This window comes from Heliconius melpomene, chromosome 2 (assembly GCF_056956725.1).
Source record: "Heliconius melpomene rosina isolate 202511_hmr_F chromosome 2, ASM5695672v1, whole genome shotgun sequence".
Taxonomy (NCBI): Eukaryota; Metazoa; Arthropoda; class Insecta; order Lepidoptera; family Nymphalidae; genus Heliconius; species Heliconius melpomene.
In genome coordinates, this window is record NC_140390.1 from 3,654,151 (window position 1) to 3,679,032 (window position 24,882).

Below are 24,882 nucleotides of genomic sequence, written 5' to 3' on the forward strand. Positions count from 1 at the left end.
TTTCTTGGGTTGTGTAAGTCATACCACTATTGCATCAAATAGTTATGCACTTTAAAAAGTAGGGAACGGTGTGTCTTACCACTAGGGTCTTTCTACCTACCCTGCTGTTATATGGCATAGCGTGTTGATTGGTGGAACTTAACGCCGCGCTTTGCCTCGACACTAGAAAATTAAAATATAAATTTAATTATATTTTTAATTTTCTCGAGTGGGGATCGAACCCACAACCGTTCGCTTCTACAGTCCACACACTTGTACGCATATGCCAAGACTCGTCTAAAGCATTATGATGTTTTTTATTGATATGCACATAATCTTTATTGATTGTGTTTTATCAAAATTTCTTGAAGAGGCGTTAACGATACAAAAAAAAACATACATATTCTTATAAAATATAGTATTATCCGTGGCTTTTCATAAAAACCAAAGAAGTTACTAATAGGCTTATAATTTATTATTTAGATATAAGATTTTTTTAAAATTATATTTACTTATAATTTTACAAATATTTACAAAACATATAATTGTAGAGTATTTGTTTACTTATTACTTACTTTTTTATATGATTAAAAAGAAAGATTAAAACCTTTTTTTGTATATAATACCTAAAGATGCTTATAGGAGATTGGTGATAGACGGCTTGCTCGTAGTGATCTGTGTGCAGAGGGAACCCAGTGTTAAGGCACTTCGTTCTCCACTTTCCCCCGAATTTTTTGAGGCGTTCAGTGGCGGTACCCAACGCCGGGCTTTTGCATTGGAAGAGCGAAGAAATTAAAATATTAATAAATAATAATTCATTACCTCGAGTAGGGATTGAATCCACAACCATCACCTTACATTCACACACTTGTGCCCCTGCGCCACTACGCCCTCTATTATTTAGAGTGCCTTTAAAAATTTGTTGAGCAAACTCATATAAATACATGTAAATTGTTATAGAATCTATGTTTTAATACATATTTTTACGCACATGTATCTATCTTTTATCCCAAAGATTTTAACATGATACTGAATGTATCCCCGATACAGTAGGGTAGGCAGAGGGAACCTTTTGTTAAGACACTCCTTTCCCCACTTTCTGTCAAATTCTGAAGGCATTATGTGTTGAGTGGCAGAACTCAACGCCGCGCTTTGCCTCGACACCAGAGCGAAGAAATGGAAATATAAACGTATATAAATATTTCACTTCCTCGAGTGGGGATCGAACCCGCAACCGTCGCGTTACAGTCACATCCTTTTGCCACTGCGCCAGGATGGCCTCAAATTATATTAATATATATAATTATAATTATATTAATATATAAATTATATTATTATATAAAAATACATATTATTATAGTTATTTAATACATGTTGTAAACACTCACTAAGAGAATTGAATAGTTGCGTTTTGATTTATATGAAACTGGTTGATAAAATGTTTGGTAAAATAAAATGAATAGCTTATTTTTGAGATATTAGGAAGGAGGCAATAAAAACATCGTCAACAATTAATCAACGTTTATTTACAGTTTATATAGAAGAAAACTTAATACAGTTTTATTTAATTATATCGTATATATAATTTCATAGTAGTTATCTTTCCATTTAGAATAATATATTTTTTAATTTCCATAAACTATTATTAAATATGTTCGATTTTTTTGAGTTTGAAAATAAAAAAAATATATAGATATAATGATAATGTTTGGGCAACATGGTATATCTTAATAAGGATTCATAAAAACATTTAAATAATAAATTAATATTGAGGATGTACTGATTTTATATTAAAAAAATAATAGACATTTTGTACAATTTAAGGAATATTTGTTTAGGAATATAATAAAACAAGAGACAAACAATTGTAGTGTTATGTAGAGTGCTACAACTTAATATAACATTTTAAATATAGATTTGATATTATTTCACGGAATTTACGGTTATAGCTTAACGATAGTAATAAGTTTTTTTTTATCAAGATTTTATGCATTCTTCAAATATAGCAATTTTACACGAGTCCAAAATAGTATCTGTAAAATCGTAGGCGCAATATGGCACTTAATTATAAGAATTTTTCTTGAATTCATATCCAAGTCTTAATTCAATATTATACAAATAATTTTATTGTTATTAGCTTAGATCAAATTTAATTAAGGTAATATAGGTTAGCAGGTACTAAGAGTAACGTTAAGAAAAGTTGATCTAGCTCAGATATGCTATTTCTTCGAGCAATTTTTAGTTTTTATTATTTATATTTTTGTGCTACTGGTAAGTAGTCACTGGTAACATTAACATATTTTATGTATTATTTCTATTTTACTAAATAGTTTTGGTTTTGGTATTCTTTAATATTTTTACGTTCTAATATTTACAATAATTAGGTTTCTATGTCATTCCGTTTGTCATCTTTTCCTCTGCAACCAGTCTTCTTTTATTAAATCAGCACCCTTCTCTCCGATCATTATGACAGCAGCATTGGTATTTCCACTGACAATAGTGGGCATTATACTAGCATCAATAACTCTTAGTCCTTCTATACCATGTACTCGTAATCGTGGGTCGACTACGGCACCAGGATCCCAAGATGGTCCCATTTTTGCTGTTCCACATTGATGATATATCGTCATACTGATCGTCCTCACCTGACATTCTATATATTCATCTGACATGAATGTGTGTTGCTTGCAATTTGGTAATGGTTTCATGTATAATCTAGATCCAAATTGTTTAAAAGGTTTCCCATTAGCCACCTGTAGGGCTATTTTTATACCTTCTACAAGGCGATTGACGTCTAAGCGATCTTCATGATATCGTGGGTTCATGATGGGATAATGGAACGGGTTTGAGCTTTTTAATCTAACATAACCTCTTGTGTTAGGACGTAGTAATAATGGCATGATTGTCCAAGCATCCTTATTAGCTATCGGTTTGTAAACAGTATCGTAAACTTCGTCGGTTAGGCCTAAGATCTTTCTGACAATTTGGCCATTATCAGATGAGAATGAAGCTGGTGCCATATGAAATTGTATGTCAGGCCATAGTCCGGAGCTATTTGCATATTTAGTATTAACAAAAGCTATACCTTCTAATCCTCCTAGTGTTGTCATTGGGCCTCTTTCGTTTACTACATAATTCATTGTAATAGGGAAAGCTTGAAAGCGGTTTTGTACAATAGACACAGGCTTATCAACTAAAAATGTTAAGCCTCCTACACCTACATGGTCTTGTAAATTTTCACCGACTGGTAAATCTTTCAACACTCTTATTCCAACTTCTTTTAAATGTTCCTTTGGTCCTACACCAGATAACATAAGCAGCTGTGGACTGTTAATGGCTCCAGCGGATAAGATTACTTCTTTTCTTGCATACACTACCCGTTTTATTCCACGTTTGACATATTCCACGCCATAAGCTTTCATTGTTATAGGATTAATTAACACTTTTGTAGTTTGTGAATTTAGGGATATGTCAAGATTCCGTCGCGTTCGCACTGGTCTTAAAAACGCTTTTGCTGTGCTACATCTTGATCCACGTCTTATTGTTCCTTGGGCAATCATAAAACCAGTTTGCACAGCTCCGTTAATATCTCGGTTTTCGTACCCAATTTCAACGCCAGACTCAACAAAGGCAGCAACTAATGGTGTTCTCCATGGTGCCTCTTGTACTGTTAAGTAGCCTCCTCGGCCATGATATTCGTTTTTAGCTAAATACGGATTTCGGTTATCTTCAGATTTTATAAAATATTTAAGAACGTCTCTATACGCCCAACCTGGGTTTCCAAACGATTCCCATTGATCGAAGTCGTATCTGTTTCCTCTTACGTATATCATGTAGTTTAAAACACTAGATCCACCTAATACCTGAAATGAGAAAAAAAAATCATTTAATTATGTTGCTTACATTATTTAATTATTTTAACATTTGTTAAACAAAGGAATTTACTGAAATATTTTTTTAGTTATCTTAATTTACTATAAAACAAGTACAAATTAATTATTAATAAACTTTACAAAATTACCTAATATATTTAAAAAAATTACCTTTCCTCGGGGCCAACTACATCTATGTTTCTTAAAACCTAGACATGCATATTCTGTGGGTTCAGTCTTGTACTGCCAGTCCAACTTCGTTAGTTGTAAGTAGCCGGCTAACGAAGGGACGTCCGTAATCTCATTTTCATCGGGACCTGAAATTTAATATATGTTTTGTGGTTAATAAAGACATATATTTTAAATATGAACTATATAATACAAAATATCCAAGAATTTATTATATTGAATCGAATTTAGTATATCGAAATATTTTTAACATCGGAAAGGACATTACGCGATTTAATTTCATGAGTGTAATTTGTGAAAATCTAAACATTTTTAATTGTGTTATTAAAACGACATCTACTTCTTATGCTTCTGTTATCTTTTTTGCTTTTCAAGATTTAATTAATCCAAAGATCTAATATTTTTTTAAGGAAACGGAAATTTATCAATTACCTATAAAACTTTAAACTTACCACTCTCCAATAAAAGTGTGTTCCAATCTTTGACTTCTGTTAATCTGTTTGCGACAACAGCTCCAGCAGAACCGCCTCCAACTACTATAAAGTCATACTCCTTTCTGGGTTCTTTATCGAGAACTTTAGCTTCGGGATCGTATGAATTATAATTGTGGTATGTAAAAGCACCCAAAAGAAGTGGTATGAGCCAGAGACCAGTCACACTTACTGTTTTAAGTGCAGTGGACGCCAATAGGACTTGAATCCCCATTTTGTATTTTTATTTCTATTTATTATTTTATCTTTACTTATTTTATCTTTGAGGCTATATACGTTGTGACTAGGTTTCTTTGCAGTTTTCTGTCTGTCTGGCGGCTTACTTCTTCCCATAACTTTCTTTGTTGATAGTGAAGTTGATGGACGCTGCGACATGTTAACTGTCGCACTTGCGTCTAATGTGGCTGTCGCAATTGTGTATCTGGAATGATATATTTTAAATAGAAATTAGTTTTGTTTTAATTGATTTGTAGTTTTTTTAATTATCTTCTCTCTCTAGTTTTGTTTGGGAATTCTGATAGTAAATTTCATGACTGTAAGGATAATTAAGGTAAAGCTTGAAAAAGAAGCTAAGCTAGCTAAAGCTAAATTATAAATAGAGTAATTTAAATAATATTTGTTTTATTTTTCAGGTATGTCTTGCCAGCGGATGAAAAAATGATGACATGAGACGAAGAACTCTATCTAAAATATCAATATCAGAATATTAATTAGTAAGTTATACGTAAGTGCAATATTTCGAGCTATCGAATAATTAATATTAAGATAAATGGGACAGTTAAATTTGATGCGATTAATTCGGTGCTGTGTTTTGGAATTTTCGATACTGAGAGAACGTTAACGAGGCCAGTCGTGGTGCAGGGGCACAATATGTGATTGTGAATGCGACAGGTTGTGGGTTCGATCCCCACTCGAGCAAATGAAATATTTGTTTAAATTTATATTTTGATTTCTTCGCTCTGATGTCGAGGCAAAGTGAGTCTCGCCACTCAACCCGCAATGCCTCTAGAATTCGGCTGAAAGTGGGTCCCCTCTGCCTTCCCTTCGATATGCGGGTTACAGCGTGAAGCTGATTAGAGAACATTAGTTTTATGTATGAGTTGAGCAATTACCAAATGAAAAGCTTAAACGAGTGATTTAAATCTATTTTTATATGCGATCAACAAAAAGAGGTTACTGTAAATTACTTAAAACGTAAGAACAATGGTACATTGTGTGTTGTTGACTGCCAGAACTGGAGCGTGACGCTTGTTTCGGTAATTCATTGTGCTTGTTGTTACGAGCCCATAGTATCACTAACTCTACGTATCACTATTATTTAGATAATTCAATCTTTTAGTGCAATTTTTTTATGTTTGAATTCTCTTTAAACTATTTTTTATCTATTTTGCAACTCAGTTTTTTTACATTATAATTAAAAAAAATTTAGAGTTCGAATTAAGTTTTTTTCTCAGATGGATACCTTTTTAAAAAAGGATGAGTCAGAGCAATAAATTTAGTTTTATTTTGTGCCTATAAAATTCCACCAAAATCTTATTCACTGAAATTGTTTCGGGGTAAACCGTATGTATCTATTTAAAATTAAAATTATTAAATAATTTATTAATCATAAACTATAACTACTCCAAAAGTAAATGTAATAAAAATATTATAAGCATATATTTTATTGAAATCAACAAGTTTATCGCAAGTTGCAAATATGACTTAATTTATTGGTAAACAAACGTTATGTAAGCGACTCGAATTGATATCGATGGCATTAGGTGAAGGTTATCCGAACTTTCGATAGTGTTGTCACATATATGTATGTTATCTTACTTTTTTATATATATATAACCTAGGAACCTCATGTTCATGTTTAAGACACTACATTCTCATTAAGACACTTCCTTTCCCCACTTTCTTTTGTATTCTGGAGGAATTGAGTGTTGAGTGGCCGAAATCAACGACGCGTTTCGCCTCGTTACCAGAGCGAAAATATAAAAATATATTTTATTTCTTCGAGTGGGAATCGAACCCACAGCCTGTCGCACGCTTGTGCTACCATAAAAATAATCTTGAAAATTATTTACTTAAGGTGAGCGAAGTCGGGTACTTTTGCTAGTAAACCACATGTCAAACCTCGTAACCCAAATTCTACATACATTTAACGGCGGGTGAAGGCCGAACGCTATATTACTTTCACTGTTACGTAGACGAACTTTCCGACTCGTGATGTCACCAGGTGACCTTCAGAGCTTGTTGTTGGACCAAATTTTAAAATTTTTTCATCATATTTATTTAAAGTAGGTAATTCATTAGAGTATTTACTTGAAAAATGGTTTTTATAATTTATTTAGTTGTGTTTTTCAAAAATAATTATAAGGAAGATTAAGTAGATGAAGTAAAGCTTGTGATAAAAATTATACGAAATTAAAATATGTAATGTATCAAAATGATATATATTTTCAACTTATATATTTTTGTGTAAAATTAAATAGGTATTTTTATTCATTTTTTTGTTTACTTTTTTATTCGCGTTTCGCTTGCTTTGTTAAGTGGAAATAACTAACTACTCTACTAGGTAACTTTGCTTGCAGGAACATCGAAACCACGTAACGTAATTTAACACAGCCTTCCATAGAGGAATGACAATGGGATCAAAAAAAAAGGTGTATGAATCAACACAAACGATGTTTTCAATTCGATTCAAAGATTCCTAAGATTAGAGCTCTCAACCAAACAAATTGTCTTATAATATTAGAATATATTTAACTGAAATAATTTTAACTATTAGTTGTATAATAATTACAGCAATTTCTTAATATTTTTCGTAAAACCAGGCTAGGTTATATAATATGCTAGATACTAAAACTTTAGTTATGTTTACTTTAGTTTAGTTTAGTTTGTTTATTGTAGCTCATGTCGCATTATGAAGGCGTTAGTAAATTCTAATGTCTATTTGAATACTATTAGAACTGTTGAAGGATTTTTATGTAATATTATTTTTTGGCATCACACCGTATCCGGCACATACCAGGGTATGCAGAAGGAACCTAGTGTTACCCCGGAAGACACTCCGCGTTTTCCACTTTCCGCCCAATTGTAATAAATATATTTTATTATCGTTTTTATGGATTTGTTTCATATAGTTTTTTTCACCTTTTCCTGCTACTTGTAATTTGTCTAATGTATAGACCTCACATTCATATATGGCAGGATAGGCAGAGAGAGACTAGCGTTAAGGCACTCATTTCCCACTTTCAACCCAATTTTCAAAACATTGTGTCCGGCGTGGTGGAAATCAACACCATGCTGTGTCATGTCACCAGAGCAGAAAATAAAATATATTCATTATCCTGAATTGGAATCAAATTGACAACCTTTGCTCTTACAATAGGCGGTTGATGTTTTTGACACAAATAGGATTTATTTTGCAATATGATTAATCCATACCTATATTATAAATCCGAAAGTAACTCTGTCTGTCTGTCTGTCTTTTACGCAATCAGGGCCAAACCGCTAATTTAATTGTGATAAAATACTCATATAGAGATACTTGAGGGTCTCGGGATGAACATAGGATACTTTTTTTCTCATATTTGTAATATTATCGATATGTAACAATATATTAAAATACTTATTATTTTAAAATGCTATTTATTTCGCCATATTAATAACAACCGTCGCTATGCGACCGTTGCTAAGCAACAATTTGCAAAGTCTGTTGTTAGAAAACGTCACCAAAAATGAGTTTGCTTAACGCATCTCTCTATTGAAAACTGAAAATAATTTCATAAATATATTTAATAAATATTCGTATAGTTCAAGCGGGCGTAGCCGCGTTCAGGTCCACTAGTGATAATATAAATACTACTATTAAATATCCTTCCAAAGTTTATATAACGATAATTACGTATACTTTAAATTTTGCATTTGCAAATTGATCTTTGCTAGATGATTCATGGCTGCGCTACTACAATTCACCTGTCATTGTCGGCTGTGACCCGCTTTCATTGTTTATTTTGAAACAGTTTGGCTCTGGTTTTGCATTTCATTTGTTTCACGATTTTTTTTATTAAATATCTCGAATTGAAGGTGTCGGTTGCAGCCTAATAATAGTTTGATACAAGTCGAGGTTACAATTTACTAAGCAAGTTTCTTATGTTCTAAATAGAATTAGGAGGACGTTGGTAGATTGTTTTTCTTTTATTTATTTTTCGTACAGGTGGAGTGTAACATAAGATCTTGTTTTGCCTATTCTTATTTCTTTCGGGAGAGCACTATGTTTGTGTTCTCCTACAAAAGGAATCTAGATGCCCTTTAGGTCTGATGCCCTGTGTGTAACGGTAAAACTTCACGCTGTATCGCACATGGAGCAGGGTAGGAGAAAGAGATCCTAGTGTTAAGACACTCAGCCCACTTTCCGCCGTATTCTGGAGGCATTGCCTTATGTGCGGTGGCAGAACTCAACGCCAGGGTTTTGCATTGGTGCCAGAGTGAAGAAATACAAACATTAAATATTTCTTGGCCTCAACACTGATTGACAACAACAGATATAATTTTAGGACCAAATGTCGATTGCGGTCATAGTAATTTCAGCATTCGACTCTGCAACGCATTATATAATTAAATAGTTTTGTAACTTAAGGATCCGCGGTCGACCCAACTGTATGGTAATTTCCTAGGTCTGGTAATAGAGTGGTTTGTATTCAACGCGTACGAAAATTTACGAGAGATGCTTCAGTTCGGTGTCTTAGTTTATAGCGTTCTGAGCGTGCCAAATGAGCACAATTACATTGCCAATTTGTCATGTTATACAAAAATAAATATAGTTAAAATACTGCTTTCACCTATAAAATTAAAATTAATATTTACAATATATAAATGATAATAGGGGCATGACTGTAACGCGACGGTAGTGGGTTCGATCCCCACTCGAGGAAGTGAAATATTTATTTACGTTTATATTTCCATTTTTTCGCTCTGGTAAGCGCGGCGTTGAGTTCTGCCACTCAACAATGCTTCCAGAATTCGGCAGAAAGTGGGGAACGGAGTGTCTTAACACTAGGTTCCCTCTGCCTACACTGCTGTGTGCGGGATACAGCGTGAAACTGATAAATGATAATGAGTTAGTACCTAATAAGTAATATTTCGAAATAAGCTTACATTTTTATAGTATTAATAATTATGAAGTATAGTTTGGTAGGTAATTACATAATTGCTTACTTTGCATTTGTTGTAGTTCACTGTAACCTCAATGTAAACTGTTCCGGTAATTCACCTTTTTCCTACTAGAACAGTAGGTTATATTATGAAATAGTTTTATTTAACTATGCAGTTGAATTATTTATTTGACTTGTGACTTTCGAACCGTGAAAAATGTTATATATTTAGGAAATTTGACGTTTAATATAAGTACATTAACAGCAATAGTATTATTTTCTCCTTTTTGTATAGGCTGTATCCCGTTCATAGCGGGGTAGGCAGAGGGAACCTGTCATTCCGTTTCCAATAAGACACTTCCATTCTCCACTTTTCACCGAATTTTAGAATATTAAATAACGCAATATTTATATACATATAACATAAACTTATATACAATAACTTCTCTTAGTCTAGTCACTAAATAAGTATAAAAGCTATAAAAAATACAAAAGCTATTAAAGAATCATTTTATTTATAATCTAAATAAACAATCTTAATGCTTGAACTAATTTAGATTTTTCCGTGAAAGGGAATTGCGAAAGTAAATCTTTAACGATACAAATATATAGATTAAAACGACAAATGGATTAAGTAAAAGTCCTTGTGTGGGGGCGACGCGACGGTCGCTGCGCATGCGCAGCCGACTGGCGGCAATGTCGCGGCCGAGGTTTCAATTGAAACATTGTAAGCGCTATTGAGTAATAAACAAATATAAAGTAAGTAATATACAACATTTATATAATTCGTCAATTATTTGTAATAATTTGTGAATTATTTGTAATAATTTGTTAATAATTTATAATTTAATTAAAGTTGTGTGAAAATGTCTAGCCCACCGGGTCCCGTACGAACTTCAGAATTTTAAATCAACGAGAAGTGCAACATATCATTTTGACGTTTTCTATGATATTTCGAAAAAATAATATTATAACATTTTAATATATTTTTTTTCTTCTCAGACTTTTTCTTTATTTTTAACATTAATTCGCACTTCCTTGCCTTCTTACCTTACCTTATCTAACCTTTAGATTTAGCAAAACATGAAAATAGCAGAAATGAGTTTTCTTATTATTTCACATACGTTTTTTTGAATTTTGAGATTTTGCCAACTGTATCACACAACACCTTAGAAACACCATTACCCACAAACTACTTAATAGAAAGAACAGAACAGAACAGTACTTAATTAGACAACCACCAATAATTAACCAGTCTTGAAGAGGAAATATACATAATAATAATTACAGAAATTATGCCACTTATTTGTCATATCTCGATTGTCTCAGCCGGTGGGGTTCCAGAAGCGTCCCACAGACGTTGCGCAATACCGTGAGGGAAGTGCAAACGGTTTACGCAAGACGATGACATAAAGCTACTACTCACGCACCGACTCGATCATCGATCCTAGCGTACGGGTGTAGGAAAATGCTTTGAAAATTGTTTTCTTTTTTTTTTTGCTTAATTAATTGTTAATAATTTTAAAATAAATGTTTCGAGATTATTAATAATGGTCGAATGTATTATCTACGATTATGATTTTTACTTCTTTTTGTTTAAATTTCTTTTTAGTCTTAGTTTTGTTTTTGTTTATTTGAAATTTAAATTATATATTTATTAAGATAAAATAACATATAATAATTCTTCATAATAAAGATTAAGGCCTTTACCAGGCTAGGTCTCTATGACAGCCTCAAATATTGAGATAGTTACGACGAGGTGGAGGTTACCCACATTCGAAATCCACGAAAATCTTTACTAAAGTTACGTAACATAATGAACAAGTAGTTTCAACGAACGGAAGTAGACACTTGAATATACAAATTTTCAATGAGATTAAACAAATATGATGAAACATTGTAATGAGAGAGGGAACCTCGTTACTGCTGCTTAACGATTTCGTAAAAATGATTTAATTTAATAATAATTTAAAGTGGATATCGTATGTGGGAGTTTTTAGGTTATAGGAATGAGGTTGTGATTATTAAAAAAAACAATAATATCAATTATAGAAATAAATTAAAAAACGAATTATTATCAATAGAATCAATAATTGATTACATGGAAGGTCTCTTTTTTCATTGTTATGAAACCAACTATCTCTTTGGCAAAGCGCGGCGTTAAGTTCCGTCACTCAACACGCAATGCTTATACGGAACATGACGGACGGAGTGCCTTAACACTAGGCTTCCTTCCCTGTGTGCGAGACACGACGTGAAACTAAAAAACATCTTTAATTTTTAAATTATGTTCAAAATTTATATACGGAATCCAAAAAGGAAGTTATGAAATATTACTGGTACACCGTATAAGTGATTCAGCACTTTCTTTATAATCATTTATGTACAATAAATCACTGTATACCAAACAACATTGAATCAATTCATAAATAGATATTTTTATATAACGAAATAAGTGCACAATCACTTGTTTCATATTAAAATGGTAAAAGTGGCTAATTTTCTAATGTTAAAACTATTTAGGTAACAACCAAATTGCCTAAATCGAATTGTTAGAATAGCCGTACTCACGTTATTGATTTTAGATAACATTATAAACTATATCTATACTGTGCAGGTTACTTAACTTCTTTTTGGGCTCCCAGTTGTCGAAGAGATTCGTTTTATACACAAAAGAATAGAAACTTACATATAATCATTTATAACAAAAATAAAAATTCTTCAAATTAAATTTCTGTTTGACCAAAATGTTAAAATTAAAAGTTAACAAGAGTGGGTCAGCACCAAAGAGAAAAGGCGATTGAAGGTGAGGACTCGTTGAATTAAATTTCATTGATATAATTCTTTATATCATAGAAGATATTAAAACTGCATCTTTCTATAAGCGCTAGAAAACTACTATTTAATCAGTGAATAGATAAGTTTAACTTTAAATTAAGCTTTAATATAACAATGACAAAATAATGCCAAAGTGCTTAATAGACACAGCTAAAAACCGTAAACAACTGATTTAAATTCAATTAAGGCAAGATCTTTTATGATAAAAATAAAATTGAGGCCAGTCGTGGCGCACGGGAACAAAGTGTGACTGTAAAACCGACTGGTAGTGGGTTCGATCCCCTCTCGAGGAGGTGAAATATTTATTTAAATTTATATTTCCATTTCTCTATGGTCGGGTGTCGAGGCAAAGCGCGACGTTGAGTTCTGCCAAAGTGGGGAACGGAGTATTTTAACACTACGTTCCCTCTGCCTACCTTGCCGTGTACGGGATACAGCGGGTGTGAAGCTATAAAAAAAATTCTTACACTGAATAATTTACTCACTGCACCTACGTATACACCAATTCGAGATTTTTAAGATTTTCGAGATTTTGATTAATTTTTCATAATAATGATAAAAAAATTGTGTTTTCATAAATTTGAACCCATGACCACCTCATTCCATCTGTCATTACGACGACATCAGGTGACGACTCAATGGCCAATGCATCTTTCTTATCGTATCTATTTTATCTATCTTTTTTTATATCTGTTTATACATCCATTGAATTCAGGCTTTGAATGCCCTAAGCATGAAATTGTTTACAAGGTTGATTGGACGCGCAAGTTGTAGCCACCTGGAAAGTGGAACCAAAGGTGTTGCATAACGTTGCAATTATGAAGATTTTATTTGTAGTTCCTGCTTCTTTTATATTTTGCAGTAGGGTGGTAAATGTTTTGATATTTACTTTAATAGTTCTTTTAGGTAGGTCTACTGATTACGATGCTGTATGTCTCCCAAATTCTTTCACATTTGATTTTCAGGGTTCCGCACTTTAAAAGGTAAAAATGGAATCCTTAAAGGATCACTTTTTGTTCCGTCTGACCGTCCGTCAACACTATTTATCTAGAGATGCGTAGAAACGTTAAGAATGAATTAACAATAAATGTTAACAATAACTAAATAAAAAATGAAACTAAAGTTAACGCAATCAAAAGATACGAGCATTTCTTCGTCGTTTGTACGAAATCAAATCTAAATCTATCTTAATTTGGGGATTTTGTTTCTTTTTATCCAGTCAAGTTCAATCGTGATATAATTGCAAAACAAGACTTTTTCTATTAGCATAAATCTATTTTTTATAAATACTATTTCGGCCATATGAGAAATATATTTTTTTATTAGGTACCCGCGGGAAATCCGGGATAAAAAATAGCATTTATGGTGCTCCACAATCCACTCTATCTTTCAGGGAAAGACCTACAAAAATCGATTCAGCTGTTCCATAGATTAACCTGGACAAACAGAGAAAATTATCTGTTTGTGTTTTATTTTGGTGTTAATAAGTGAAATTTTCTTTATACGTACGAATAGGTAATAATACATTGATCTTATTGAAAAATAAGCCATATCATATACGAGTATATAGCGGTTGAGGTAATTCTTCTTTATATTTTATTTATACATAAACACAGACAGATAAATATTTTTTAAGAATTATTTATTTTTGTTTTATTATTATGTAAATAACTTCAATTTTCTTTATATACACATATTACAACACTTTCATATTATTGAAAAATAAGCCAAATCGCATATAGAGCAATTGAGTAATTGAGTGAATTAGCACTATGTCTCTACATACTATATACGAGTACGCACATATGCCAGTGTTAAGTAACGAAATGCAACGAATTTAGTAGTGTTACGACGCTACGGACGCCGGTCGGTACGATCGGCGCGCTGTTGCAACTGTTGTCTGTCTGTCTAAATTTACATTTGCATAATCTATAATGTCACAATTAAGTTCTTTTGCTTATTTGTGGAAGTCTTTTAAATTATATATTTATTTAATAGTTATTCATTATTTTTAATTAAGGAGAATATATTAATTAACAATTTGTCAGAATGGATGAATTTTTTTTTATTTCTTCACTCTGCCACTCAATATGTAATGGAAAAAATTCGGCGGAAAGTGGGAACGGAGTGTCTTAACACTTAGGTTCCCTCTGATTACCCAGCTCTATGCGGGATACAGCGTGAAGATGATTATAAATTATCAAACCTTTACAAAATTAGAATGAGAACGAAATAATAATAAAGGTAAGAAGCACATTCGTCTGTAACATTCTGACACCCATTAATTTCTTTTAGTATATTATTTTTTTTAACTGAAATTTTAAATAATAGTGTTTGAAAAACGCTAAAAATAATATTTGGCATTGTGATGATCTTTATTTTGCTATATTGCTTCTATTTATGTTAGAATTTTTCTGAACTTATCATTTTACATTATCTGTCTTGTACCTTCAATATTTTAAAAGAATCCTTCTGTTTTCTTTTTCTTCAATAAAATTTCAAGCTCATTCACGACCTGACAGATCGATCATAATCAAAAGTAATACATAAAAAAAAATAGAATTGAATAATGTAGACATGTATGCTAAGCTAAATTGCAACAACGATAAAATAGAAACGACCTTGGCTTCCATTTTTATAATGCCATCAATTTCATTCTAATGCTTGCAATTATCATAATGGTATGTAATAGGTCATTGATCAACATGCAATGGGTGATGGTGAGCGAGCGTTGTGAAGTAATATGATGAGAGTTAAGTATTTTAGGTATTTTTGAATTCTATTTTGCTTCCAGGGTTATTCTTCCTCCTGGCATTAATCCCAGCTATTGCCAGGGATCCTACTCAACCTACTCCACTTTGCCCGGTCTTTTGCTTTCAGAGTTATTATTATGTTATTCGTAAGATATAAATGTTAGCCTTATAGGAAACTATGATTGTCTCAAACGCACAAATCTTAACAATCGTCCTAAATGAGTGGGAAAAAAAAGAGGGAATTGATAGACCTAGATTTAAATTAGTAAAAATTTAATTATTATTTTTATAATCTTTTAGATTTACACATAGTCTGTTTATTTTCTTTCACTTTCACATCGGTGAAAAAAAAATTTGCCTCGACATCATAGCGAAGAAATGAAATCATTAAATTCTTCGTTTCCTCAAGTGAGAATCGAACTCACACCACGTTAACAGTCACACGTCTTTAATATCATTTGGCTTAAAATCAACTCAAATATTCGGCAATTCAATTTTAATAGAGTGACTTTAAATTGCATTTTATATTTAACAAACTATCAAATTTGTTGGACAAACGATACTCACAGTCATGATGTTCTTTCAAAACTTCTTACACAATCACTTGTAACGAATGCTAAAATTCTTTATGTTTCATAGGTCATAGATCCTTTCTAATTAGAATTCCTTTCTGAGACACTCACTAATGACACTGAGATAGTACATCACTAGGCTTCAAAGTAAATTACTTCTGTTGATCGTGTATTGTCTTGTTCTTCTCACGAGTTTTCTTTATCCCCTTTTGACCTTACCTTACCAGCTAATATAATGTTAATATCATTCATTTTTAATTAAAAAAGGTTAATTTAAATTATTATTTTTTTTAACAAAATGGAATTCCGTGACCAATTCCATGATCGGCGAAGCCACTTTGGGTATAAAACTAACTGCAATGTGCTTTATTAAAAGTAAATAGAATTATATAACACCTTGATATCGATTAAAAATAATGATTGGTCTTTAAATTAAATTGTCGATTACTAAGAAATAGCTTTGAAGACGTTTGCTCGTAACAAATTAGTTTAGTATTATTCAACTTTCCAGTACGTTTTAGAATTTCGTTATATTTTTTAACTTAATTGCTTGCAATAAAAAAATAATATTTTAAATAATAATCGGGCTTATAATGATTAATATTATTTAGAAACTGCAAAATATATATCCAACTAAATTGCTAGCATAATTTATCCTGAATTTATGTAACAACCTAGCCGTATAACTTATAATTCACGTTAGGTAAGGCAAGGTCCATTATATCACTATTTATTTTATAATTAAATAACTAGTAATATATTAAATAATATACGTTTACGTTAAATTATTATTATGAATTAATAAAAAATAATTTTGACACTTGAAATTTGAAAAATAAAAATTGGAAACTTCTCTTAAAAATATAACAATTTCAATACTAACAATTAATAATATGTTTTTTCGTATATAATATATTAAAATCGACTCGCGGCAAGTGCGCGTCGCGACCGAGCGTTGACTGGCTGCGCGCGCGCCGATGCTGTAACAGGGTTACGAGGTGCCTTATGTCGATGCAGACTCGCGGGGTTGGACCTGATGTGTGTCACGAACCGTATTTTGTAATCGCCTGTACTTTATACGTTTGTAGGTAATGTGCGTTTGTGTGGAATGTTATGCGGTTATGTCATAATGTGTCATGGTTAAGTTCTGTTTTTTTTTGTTAGTGTCATCGTGTATCCCGCATGTAGATGGGTAGGTAAAGAGAGTCTAGTGTTATGACACTTTCCGCTGAATTCTGGAGGCATTGTGTGTTGTGTAGCGGATCTCCGAGCGTCGAGCGAAGAAATGAAAATATTAAATATTTTATTTCCCCGAGTGGGAATCGAAGCCACAATCTGTCACGCTTACAGTGACATGATTGTGCCTCTGCGCAACATCACGTCTTAATGTATAATTATAAAAATAAAAAAGATCTGGATCCCACAGTAAGAACTTAACCAAACTTTCCTCAAACACTATCCTTGATGTGTGCAAAGGTTGGACATTGAGTTATTCGTCCACTTGTCACGCATATACTTAAATTTAAGACTTATATGATTTTTATATGGATACTATTGTCAGAAATGGACCAAATAAAATGTGACCACACGGGAAGCACTAGCTTTCAAATAAAAAAAGAATCATCACAATCGATTCACCCAGTCAAAAGTTCTAAGGTAAAAAACATAAAAAAATAATAAAATAAAAAATACAGGCGAATTAATAACCTCTTCCTTTTACAGAAGTTGGTTAAAAATGCGGATTTATATAAAAGTGAAAATATAGATAATTTAATTTTGACGGAAATAGACTATAGTAATTAAATATGATGAAAGAAAAACAACAAAAACCCAACAATTGAATAATCAAGTTTATGACATAACTAGCAAATTATAAAATTATATGCTAATCATTGAATTTAAAAGTAAAATATTTTACTTTTGTAATTTGTAGTATTAAAATTAATAATATTTTTTACCTCTAAATAAAATAATAAAAGATGTTATAATTACATGTTATAAGAAATGAATACATGTAACACACTTTAAAAATATCTTTTTAAAAAAATACGGTTTTTACTGACTATTTTTTAGTATATTGAAGGTTTTTAAATGTAAAAATTAAAAAGCGGGGAGCGGAGTTTCATAACACTAGGTTCCCTCTGCCTATCCTGCTGTGTGCGGGATAACTGATGATTTAATTTTTTTTAATGGTATAAAAATATACGAGTACATAAAGGAAAAAAATGATTTAGCGGGTTTACACTATAAGCCGACGATATAATGAAGTGTTATAGTTGTAGAAAATTACCATAGAAATATACGAATGTGGAAAACGTATGGTGGCGTGTTGCAAATACTACCCAATACTATGGATTGCCACATACATTCTCGTACGTGTTTTTTTACTAAGACAGCGTTGCTAAATATTTTAATTCGCGTGAACAACCCATGCCCAAATATATTCGGAGTTTCGAAATTAACCTGCAAATTGACATAAATAAACGGTTTTTATGACAGAAAAATTGCTCATATAATTACTTTAGTTGTGAGTATATTAAATATATTTTTTATAATTCTTGCTGTATCCAGAACTTAGTGGGTAGGCTGAGGGAACATGGGAACCTAGTATTAGGTAAGACATTCCGTTCCTATTAAGAACCTTCCGTTCCCCATTTTCTGCACAATGCGGCGGCGTTCCATTTATTGAGTACTGTCATTAAATAATAATACTGTATAACTGTCATTAATATATTTAATATATAGGTATTAAGTGTTATATTTAATGAATACTCAAAAACCTTATGAATTTGAATTGAATATTGAGTTAAGTTCCGTCATTCAACACGCGATGTCTTCAACTCGGGCGGAATGCAGAGAATGGAATATTTTGACACTTGGCTGTCTCCGTCTACCCTGCTATGCGGAAAACCTTGAAGCTGCCTATTTTAAAATAGACATTAAAAAACTTTAGCAACTTTAATAGCATTCTATTAGAAACGTAAGATAATATAATGTTCTACTACAAAGTCGATGTTATTTACGACAGTAAGGAAACAGACTTGATTTCATCCAGAAAACGAAAGTTCTGTAATGAAGCTTACGTCATGCTGTAACGTTACTACCGCGGCTCGCGAGCTCTCACGGCTTTGTTTACTATAGTAATTATAGTATAGTCATTACTTTTATAAATACATGGTCCTCTTCTACATTAATAGAAGTTAGTGACACAAGACTCCGTTCTCCACTTTTTGTACATAGCCTGTTAAAGATTGCGATTATAATGTGTCTTTTAACGTGCAACCTTCTTTGTGTGTTCTCCATACAGCTTGAAATTGGCGAGCTAAATTGGTGGTTTTGTTAAAAATAATTAGAACCAAACAAATACATACGTATCACAGATACTGGAGGAAGGTCACGTCAAAAGCATGAGAATCCCCTGGAGGGCATGTATGAAGAGGTTGATGAGAGTGGACGAGGCGAAAGAGGTATGTAGAGACCGTAGCGTTTGGCTCTCCGTTCTCTCTGACTACCCCGCTAGGGATAAAGCGTGAAGCTATGTATGTATGTAACAAATACGTTTATAGTTCATAAAAATAAGGACATTACGTGACTATAATAATATTTATTTTTCAGCTTAACGCTGTATCAGGGAACCTGAAACACAACACTCAGTTCCCCCTTTCCGCCGAATACTGGAAGCGCGGCGTAAGAGTATATTACAATTAGGTTCCCTCTGCCAGGACAGGGAATTGCGATATGCAGGATACGGCATGAAGCTGTTTTTTTTTCTATATACTAAAATAAAATCATTTTTTATTTGTATTATAAGTTCTTACTTCTTGCTAAATTTCATAAAAGTAAGTCCACGGGAAGTACACATATGTTTTGATTACGCGGCAAATGTCATATTGTTTCCAGGTCGATATGACATGGGTATCTTCAAAAAGCGCGTTTATCTCCATCTTGGCGGCCGGCAATGCACCTGTAGCTCCTCTGGTGTTGCACGGGGTCGTGGGCGGTGGTGATTACTTACCATCAAGTGACCCGAACTCTCGTTTCCCTTGGCTATACAGATGCCGCCCGTACTTCTTGATTACTCTGCTTATTTGTTTCTGCGGTTCAAGGGACCGTAGATCCGCATATTTGATATTAATTTCAGCTTGATCACCTGGAACTATTTGAATGGAATTTTACCTTTTTAAGAATGGAACCCTAAAAATATGTGGTTTAAGACATTTATTTCTCATAAGAATAAATTCACTTACATGAGACAGTAGTACAATAATAATTTGACGGGTACATTGCGCTAAGTTAGTAAATTATGCTTTTACAAATAAAATGTAGGGTAGTTATTATAACATAGCAAAGGAATAAGATCCGCTGGAAGTGCCGCTTAGTAATCATTGTATTAGTGTGAAGATATTTTATTTACTCGTTTTACATTATTCACATATATTATTTAGGGTTTTTATTTTAGTATTCTTTATGTTTATATTACTATTTTTGTTGTTACTTTTTAAATTTTATTTTATTATTGTTATTTTATATTATTGTTATTAATATTTTTTATTATTTTTTTTAAATATATAAATATTATTGTATTAACTTGTAATATATTATTTTAAGCTAAGTGTATTTTATTTTTTTATTTTTTTTTTTTTTATTATGCGAGAAGTGTTGTCATTATGTTAAGGAATATGTATAGGCATTACATTTTTTACGTAATTTTTAAGAAGTCTTTTAAATTTAGACGTTGATTTTGATTCTTTAATATCCTTTGGTAGTTTATTATATAAATAGGCACCTTCAAACATTATATTCTTTTTGCCATAATTAGTTCGCGGTTTGTGAAGTTTGATGTCGTTAGCATTTCTTAATCTGATTTTTTGTATACTTTGTTTTTTTGTAAATGTAATGTTTGTATGTATGTCTTTGCTTAATATTTTACGTACTAAAAGACAGCTGTTATATACATAGGTTTGATAAATATTTGTTTCATTATATATTTTTTTAGTTGAAGTACGGAAATCATATTTGAATAGGACTTTTATTAATTTGTTTTGTGCTGTTTGTAACACGTCTAAGTTGCACTTCGCAGCCGAACCCCATACCTCAATTAAATAATCAATATGTGGCTTAATAAGGGAGTTATATGTGATATAAAGTACTTTGCGTGGTAAACAGCGCACAATGTTTCTAATAACTCCCATTAAAGATGTTAGTTTAGATTTGATTTTATAAATATGTGGTTTCCATGTCATTCTGCTATCAAGAATCAATCCTAAATATTTTTCTTGATCCACTTGTGTGATTGCTTCGTTATTGATGTGCAGCACTATTTTGTGGGATATCTTCTTATTCTTTGCAGCAAAAATGATGTAGTTTGATTTAGATGCGTTGACTGTGAGCAAATTGGATTGAAACCAAAGATTCAGTCGCTTTAAATCCTCTTGAGCATCCTTTAATATAGATTCTAAATGACTTCCGTAATAGAAAAGATTAGTATCATCAGCGTATAAAGATACATCGCCATGTAAATTTATATTATGGATGCTGTTAATATATATAAGAAAGAGCAATGGTCCCAAGATTGACCCTTGCGGTACTCCATAAGTAATGTTTTGGGGGTTACTTTGTATTTCTCTTACTTTTACTATCTGTAATCTGTTGGTGAGATATGATTCCAAAATTTTAAAAGCATTATCTTTAATTCCTATTTCACTTAGTTTTTTTAAAAGTAATTCGTGGCTCACAGTATCGAACGCCTTTTTTAAATCAATAAAAACACCTAGAGCAACCTGTTTCTTATCAATACAAAGTTTAATTTTTGTCACAATATCTATGGTTGCCGATAGAGTATTACTTTTTGGCCGAAATCCATATTGTTTATTATAAAAGAAATTTTGACTATTTAAAAAAGATTCAAGACGTGTATATATAATTTTCTCAAAGATTTTCGACAGGACAGGGAGAACTGATATTGGTCGGTAGTTTCCCGGTTCCGTTCTACTACCAGATTTATATATTGGTGTTACTTTAGCTACTTTGAGGCAATCTGGAAAAGATCCTTCTTCCAAACATCTATTAATACAGGCTGTAAGTTCATTTAAAATTAAATATTTTATAGACTTTAGTGATTTTGCGCTTATTTGATCACAACCTGAACTAACATTACAGCTTAGATTATCTATGATTATGGCAACTTCTGCTTTGTTTGTTGGTTCAAATCGGCACAATGTCTTGATTGGTCGAATGGAATGTTCAGCTCCAGGTGGGCTGTTGTAGTGTGTATTGGGAATTTGATTAGCTAAATTTACGCCAATATTACAAAAGTACGTGTTAAAATACTCACAAATTTTATTCTCATCCGTTATTATTCCCTGGTCTGTTTGTAATTTGTTAGTTAGTGTCGTCGATTTTAATTTGTTTGCAGAGAGGCTATTAAGGAGATCCCACATTTTTCTAGAGTTTTTTAAACACGCTTTGAACGATCTGATATAATAAGATCTTTTATTATGCTGTATTTTTTCCATCACTTCATTTCTTTTCTTAATAAAGAGTTGTTCCTTTTTTTTACAGTTTTGACTTGTTTTGTGGTGTTTCCATAGTATATTTCTGTCATTTATTTCGTTAATAATTGTCTTACTTATCCAATCTTGTCTCGGTGGGTTCATTATTTTAATTTTGTTTATTGCACTAGCTTTTATATTATTTAATATTTTTTCTTGAAATATGTTAAATAAGTTAAATTCATTCGTAATGGTATTTTACAATGTATTATTATATAGCTTCTTATAATCTATAGCCTGGTAAGATACTTTTCGAGGTCGAGAAGATGTGAATTTTTTCACCTCTAAGTATATTTGCTTGTGATCTGATAGTGTAGAATCGATAACAGAAAAATGGAATTTTGTTTCCTTTAGATTTGAGATTACATGATCTATAATTGTTTTCGTAGTGGGGGTCTCACGTGTGCAATAGTCGTCATGGATATAGTTTATAAAGTTATATCCCTCTTCATGTATGGTGTCCTTGTATATAGTAGGATGTCGATCTGAGCTAAGCAGATTTAAATTAAAATCTCCAAAAATAATTGTTCTTTTTCTTTGATTTAACTGCATCGAATAAGTTTCCATAAATGTATTAAAATTGGCACTTTCCGGTTTTCTGTATATTGCGGCAATGTCTAAAGAAAAACTTGCTAAGTGAACCCATAAAAAGTGATTATCATTGGAGCAAACTGCCTCCATAAAATTATGTTTCAATTTATCATGGCAAAAGATTGAAACTCCACCACCTTTACTAGATTTCCTATAATTATAATAATGGGTATATCCTGGAATTTGGTAGCGTAATGCCTCTTCTTCACTCTTTAGCCACGTTTCTGTTAAAACAAGTATATCAAGATCGTCATTAAAAGAATGAATTATACATTTCAATTCGTCAAATTTTCCTTGCTTTACCATGCTGCGTATATTAGCGTACAAAAACTTTAGTGATTTTTTAGATTTTGTTAGGTATTCATATTTATCGACTAATTCATATGTAGCTGTATCAGTTATTATTACATTTTTGTTTGGAATATTACATGCTGTATTTAGTTTTTTGGAGTTATTTCAATAATTTTTGGTATGTTTTTAATAAATTTTATTCTAAGGTTCCTCTCACCCATATCCATTCGTCTCTTTAACTCCTCTTTGAGTTGTTTCAAGTATGCTTGTTGTTGCGGTGTTTGATCCGAGTAGATTGAAATTGCAGTTTTATCCATTTTATGTTTGTTACGCAGGATGCACTTTGTTGTTATATTAGATGCAAAGCAAACTTTTATAGAGCGATGTTTGTTTGATTGAAATTTGCCTAGACGAAAAATTGTCAGAGGACTAGGACAATCTGTTTCGATTAATTTTAAAATTTTCATTACTTCACTAGAATCCATTTTTTTACGTTCATCTTTTTTATCAGAATTTGGTTCTTTAATTCCTGCAATTATTAAATTTTTAGATCTCATTTCACGTTCTTTGATTTCATCCAGTATATGTTCAAAGTTAGTCTCTATTGTACTCGAGGTATCTGGTGTAGAAGAAGCTTGATGTACTTTAAGTTTCTGTACTTCAGATTCTAGATTCTCAATTTTATTATCTGTTGCATTGTTTTTGTTAAGCATATTTGTGATATCTGATTTCATGGATGATTGTTCAGTTTTTAGGTCATTTGTACTCTTCTTAATATCGTTTATTTCGTTCTTAATGTCACCAATATCATTCGTTATTTTCTCTATGAATGCATTTTGACTATCGCGGAGCGTGGTCAAAATTCCCATAATTTGGGTAGTTTGTTTTCGTAATTCACTAATTTCTTCTTTGATCTGATAATTATCATCAATAAATTTGCGCTTGTTACGATGTGTAATTTTAGGGGTTTCAGGAAATTCTTGCAACGGATCACAACTTGAAAGGTTTGGTTGAGAATCACTGCGACTGGAACTGAGGCCACTTCTAGTAGGTGATCTTAGAATGTTCATTGTAGATCTGTGGTAGTTACTGATGCAACACGTTAGCTAAGAGCCTGTCTCTTTTTATCGAGGTGGTGAAGAGCTGTTACCTTTTGGCCGTTGTGCAGCTACTCGAGACTAAAATTGTCGTATGAACAGAGCTATACTTCAAGCGACTTTCTTTCCAATGCGAATGCACGTATGATTCAGTTTAGTATTCAAATGTCGGTAAGATTAAAGTAAAAACAAATAGCACGTCCACTTTGCGCAACACCCAGCGGAATATACATGTACTTACCTATTATTAATTATAATATATTTTTTAAATATATAATGTACTTTCAAGTATTTTTAATTTTACTTAAATTAATAAGTAATAATTGTTACGTTTGCAAGTGAAGGTTCTAGAAATAGGCTTAAGTAAATGTTACGTTCAGCTCGTTAACTTAGAAATATGATAGTACCAATCAATACACTTTACTTTCACGTTTATGATTAATTTTTATAGATTCATAAAAATATTATATTTTTCATTGCTAAATATGTAACATTCTTTCGATATCTGGTTTCT

General features: G+C 31.9%; 2 protein-coding genes across 4 annotated transcripts in view; one reads left to right on the plus strand and one right to left on the minus strand.

Moving 5' to 3' along the window:
- Flo2 (flotillin-2) overlaps positions 1 to 24,882 on the plus strand; it is a 220,877-nt gene that overhangs the window by 72,361 nt on the left and 123,634 nt on the right. The gene's annotated exons all lie outside the window — the stretch shown is intronic.
- On the minus strand, positions 1,486 to 16,847 carry LOC146540426 (glucose dehydrogenase [FAD, quinone]). 2 transcript variants are annotated; one of them, XM_085200463.1, is made up of 5 exons: positions 16,722 to 16,847; positions 15,834 to 16,065; positions 4,493 to 4,952; positions 4,023 to 4,168; positions 1,486 to 3,842 (listed from the first exon to the last, which is right to left on the minus strand). In XM_085200463.1, exons 3-5 carry the CDS (start codon positions 4,743 to 4,745, stop codon positions 2,385 to 2,387), a joined length of 1,857 nt encoding a protein of 618 aa, XP_085056589.1. In that variant the 5' UTR covers positions 4,746 to 4,952; positions 15,834 to 16,065; positions 16,722 to 16,847; the 3' UTR covers positions 1,486 to 2,384. The 2 variants fall into 2 exon arrangements, with proteins under 2 accessions (XP_085056589.1, XP_085056595.1); XM_085200469.1 differs by having other exon boundaries at positions 15,834 to 16,057; positions 16,722 to 16,846.

Coding starts and splice junctions, on each gene's coding strand:
- LOC146540426 (XM_085200463.1), bottom strand. CDS start 4,745: ATGGGGATTCAAGTCCTATTGGCGTCCACTGCACTTAAAACAGTAAGT. Junction 4,169..4,492: donor CACACTTTTATTGGAGAGTG/GTAAGTTTAAAG, acceptor ATTAAATTTCAG/GTCCCGATGAAAATGAGATT. Junction 3,843..4,022: donor GTAGTTGGCCCCGAGGAAAG/GTAATTTTTTTA, acceptor TTCTCATTTCAG/GTATTAGGTGGATCTAGTGT.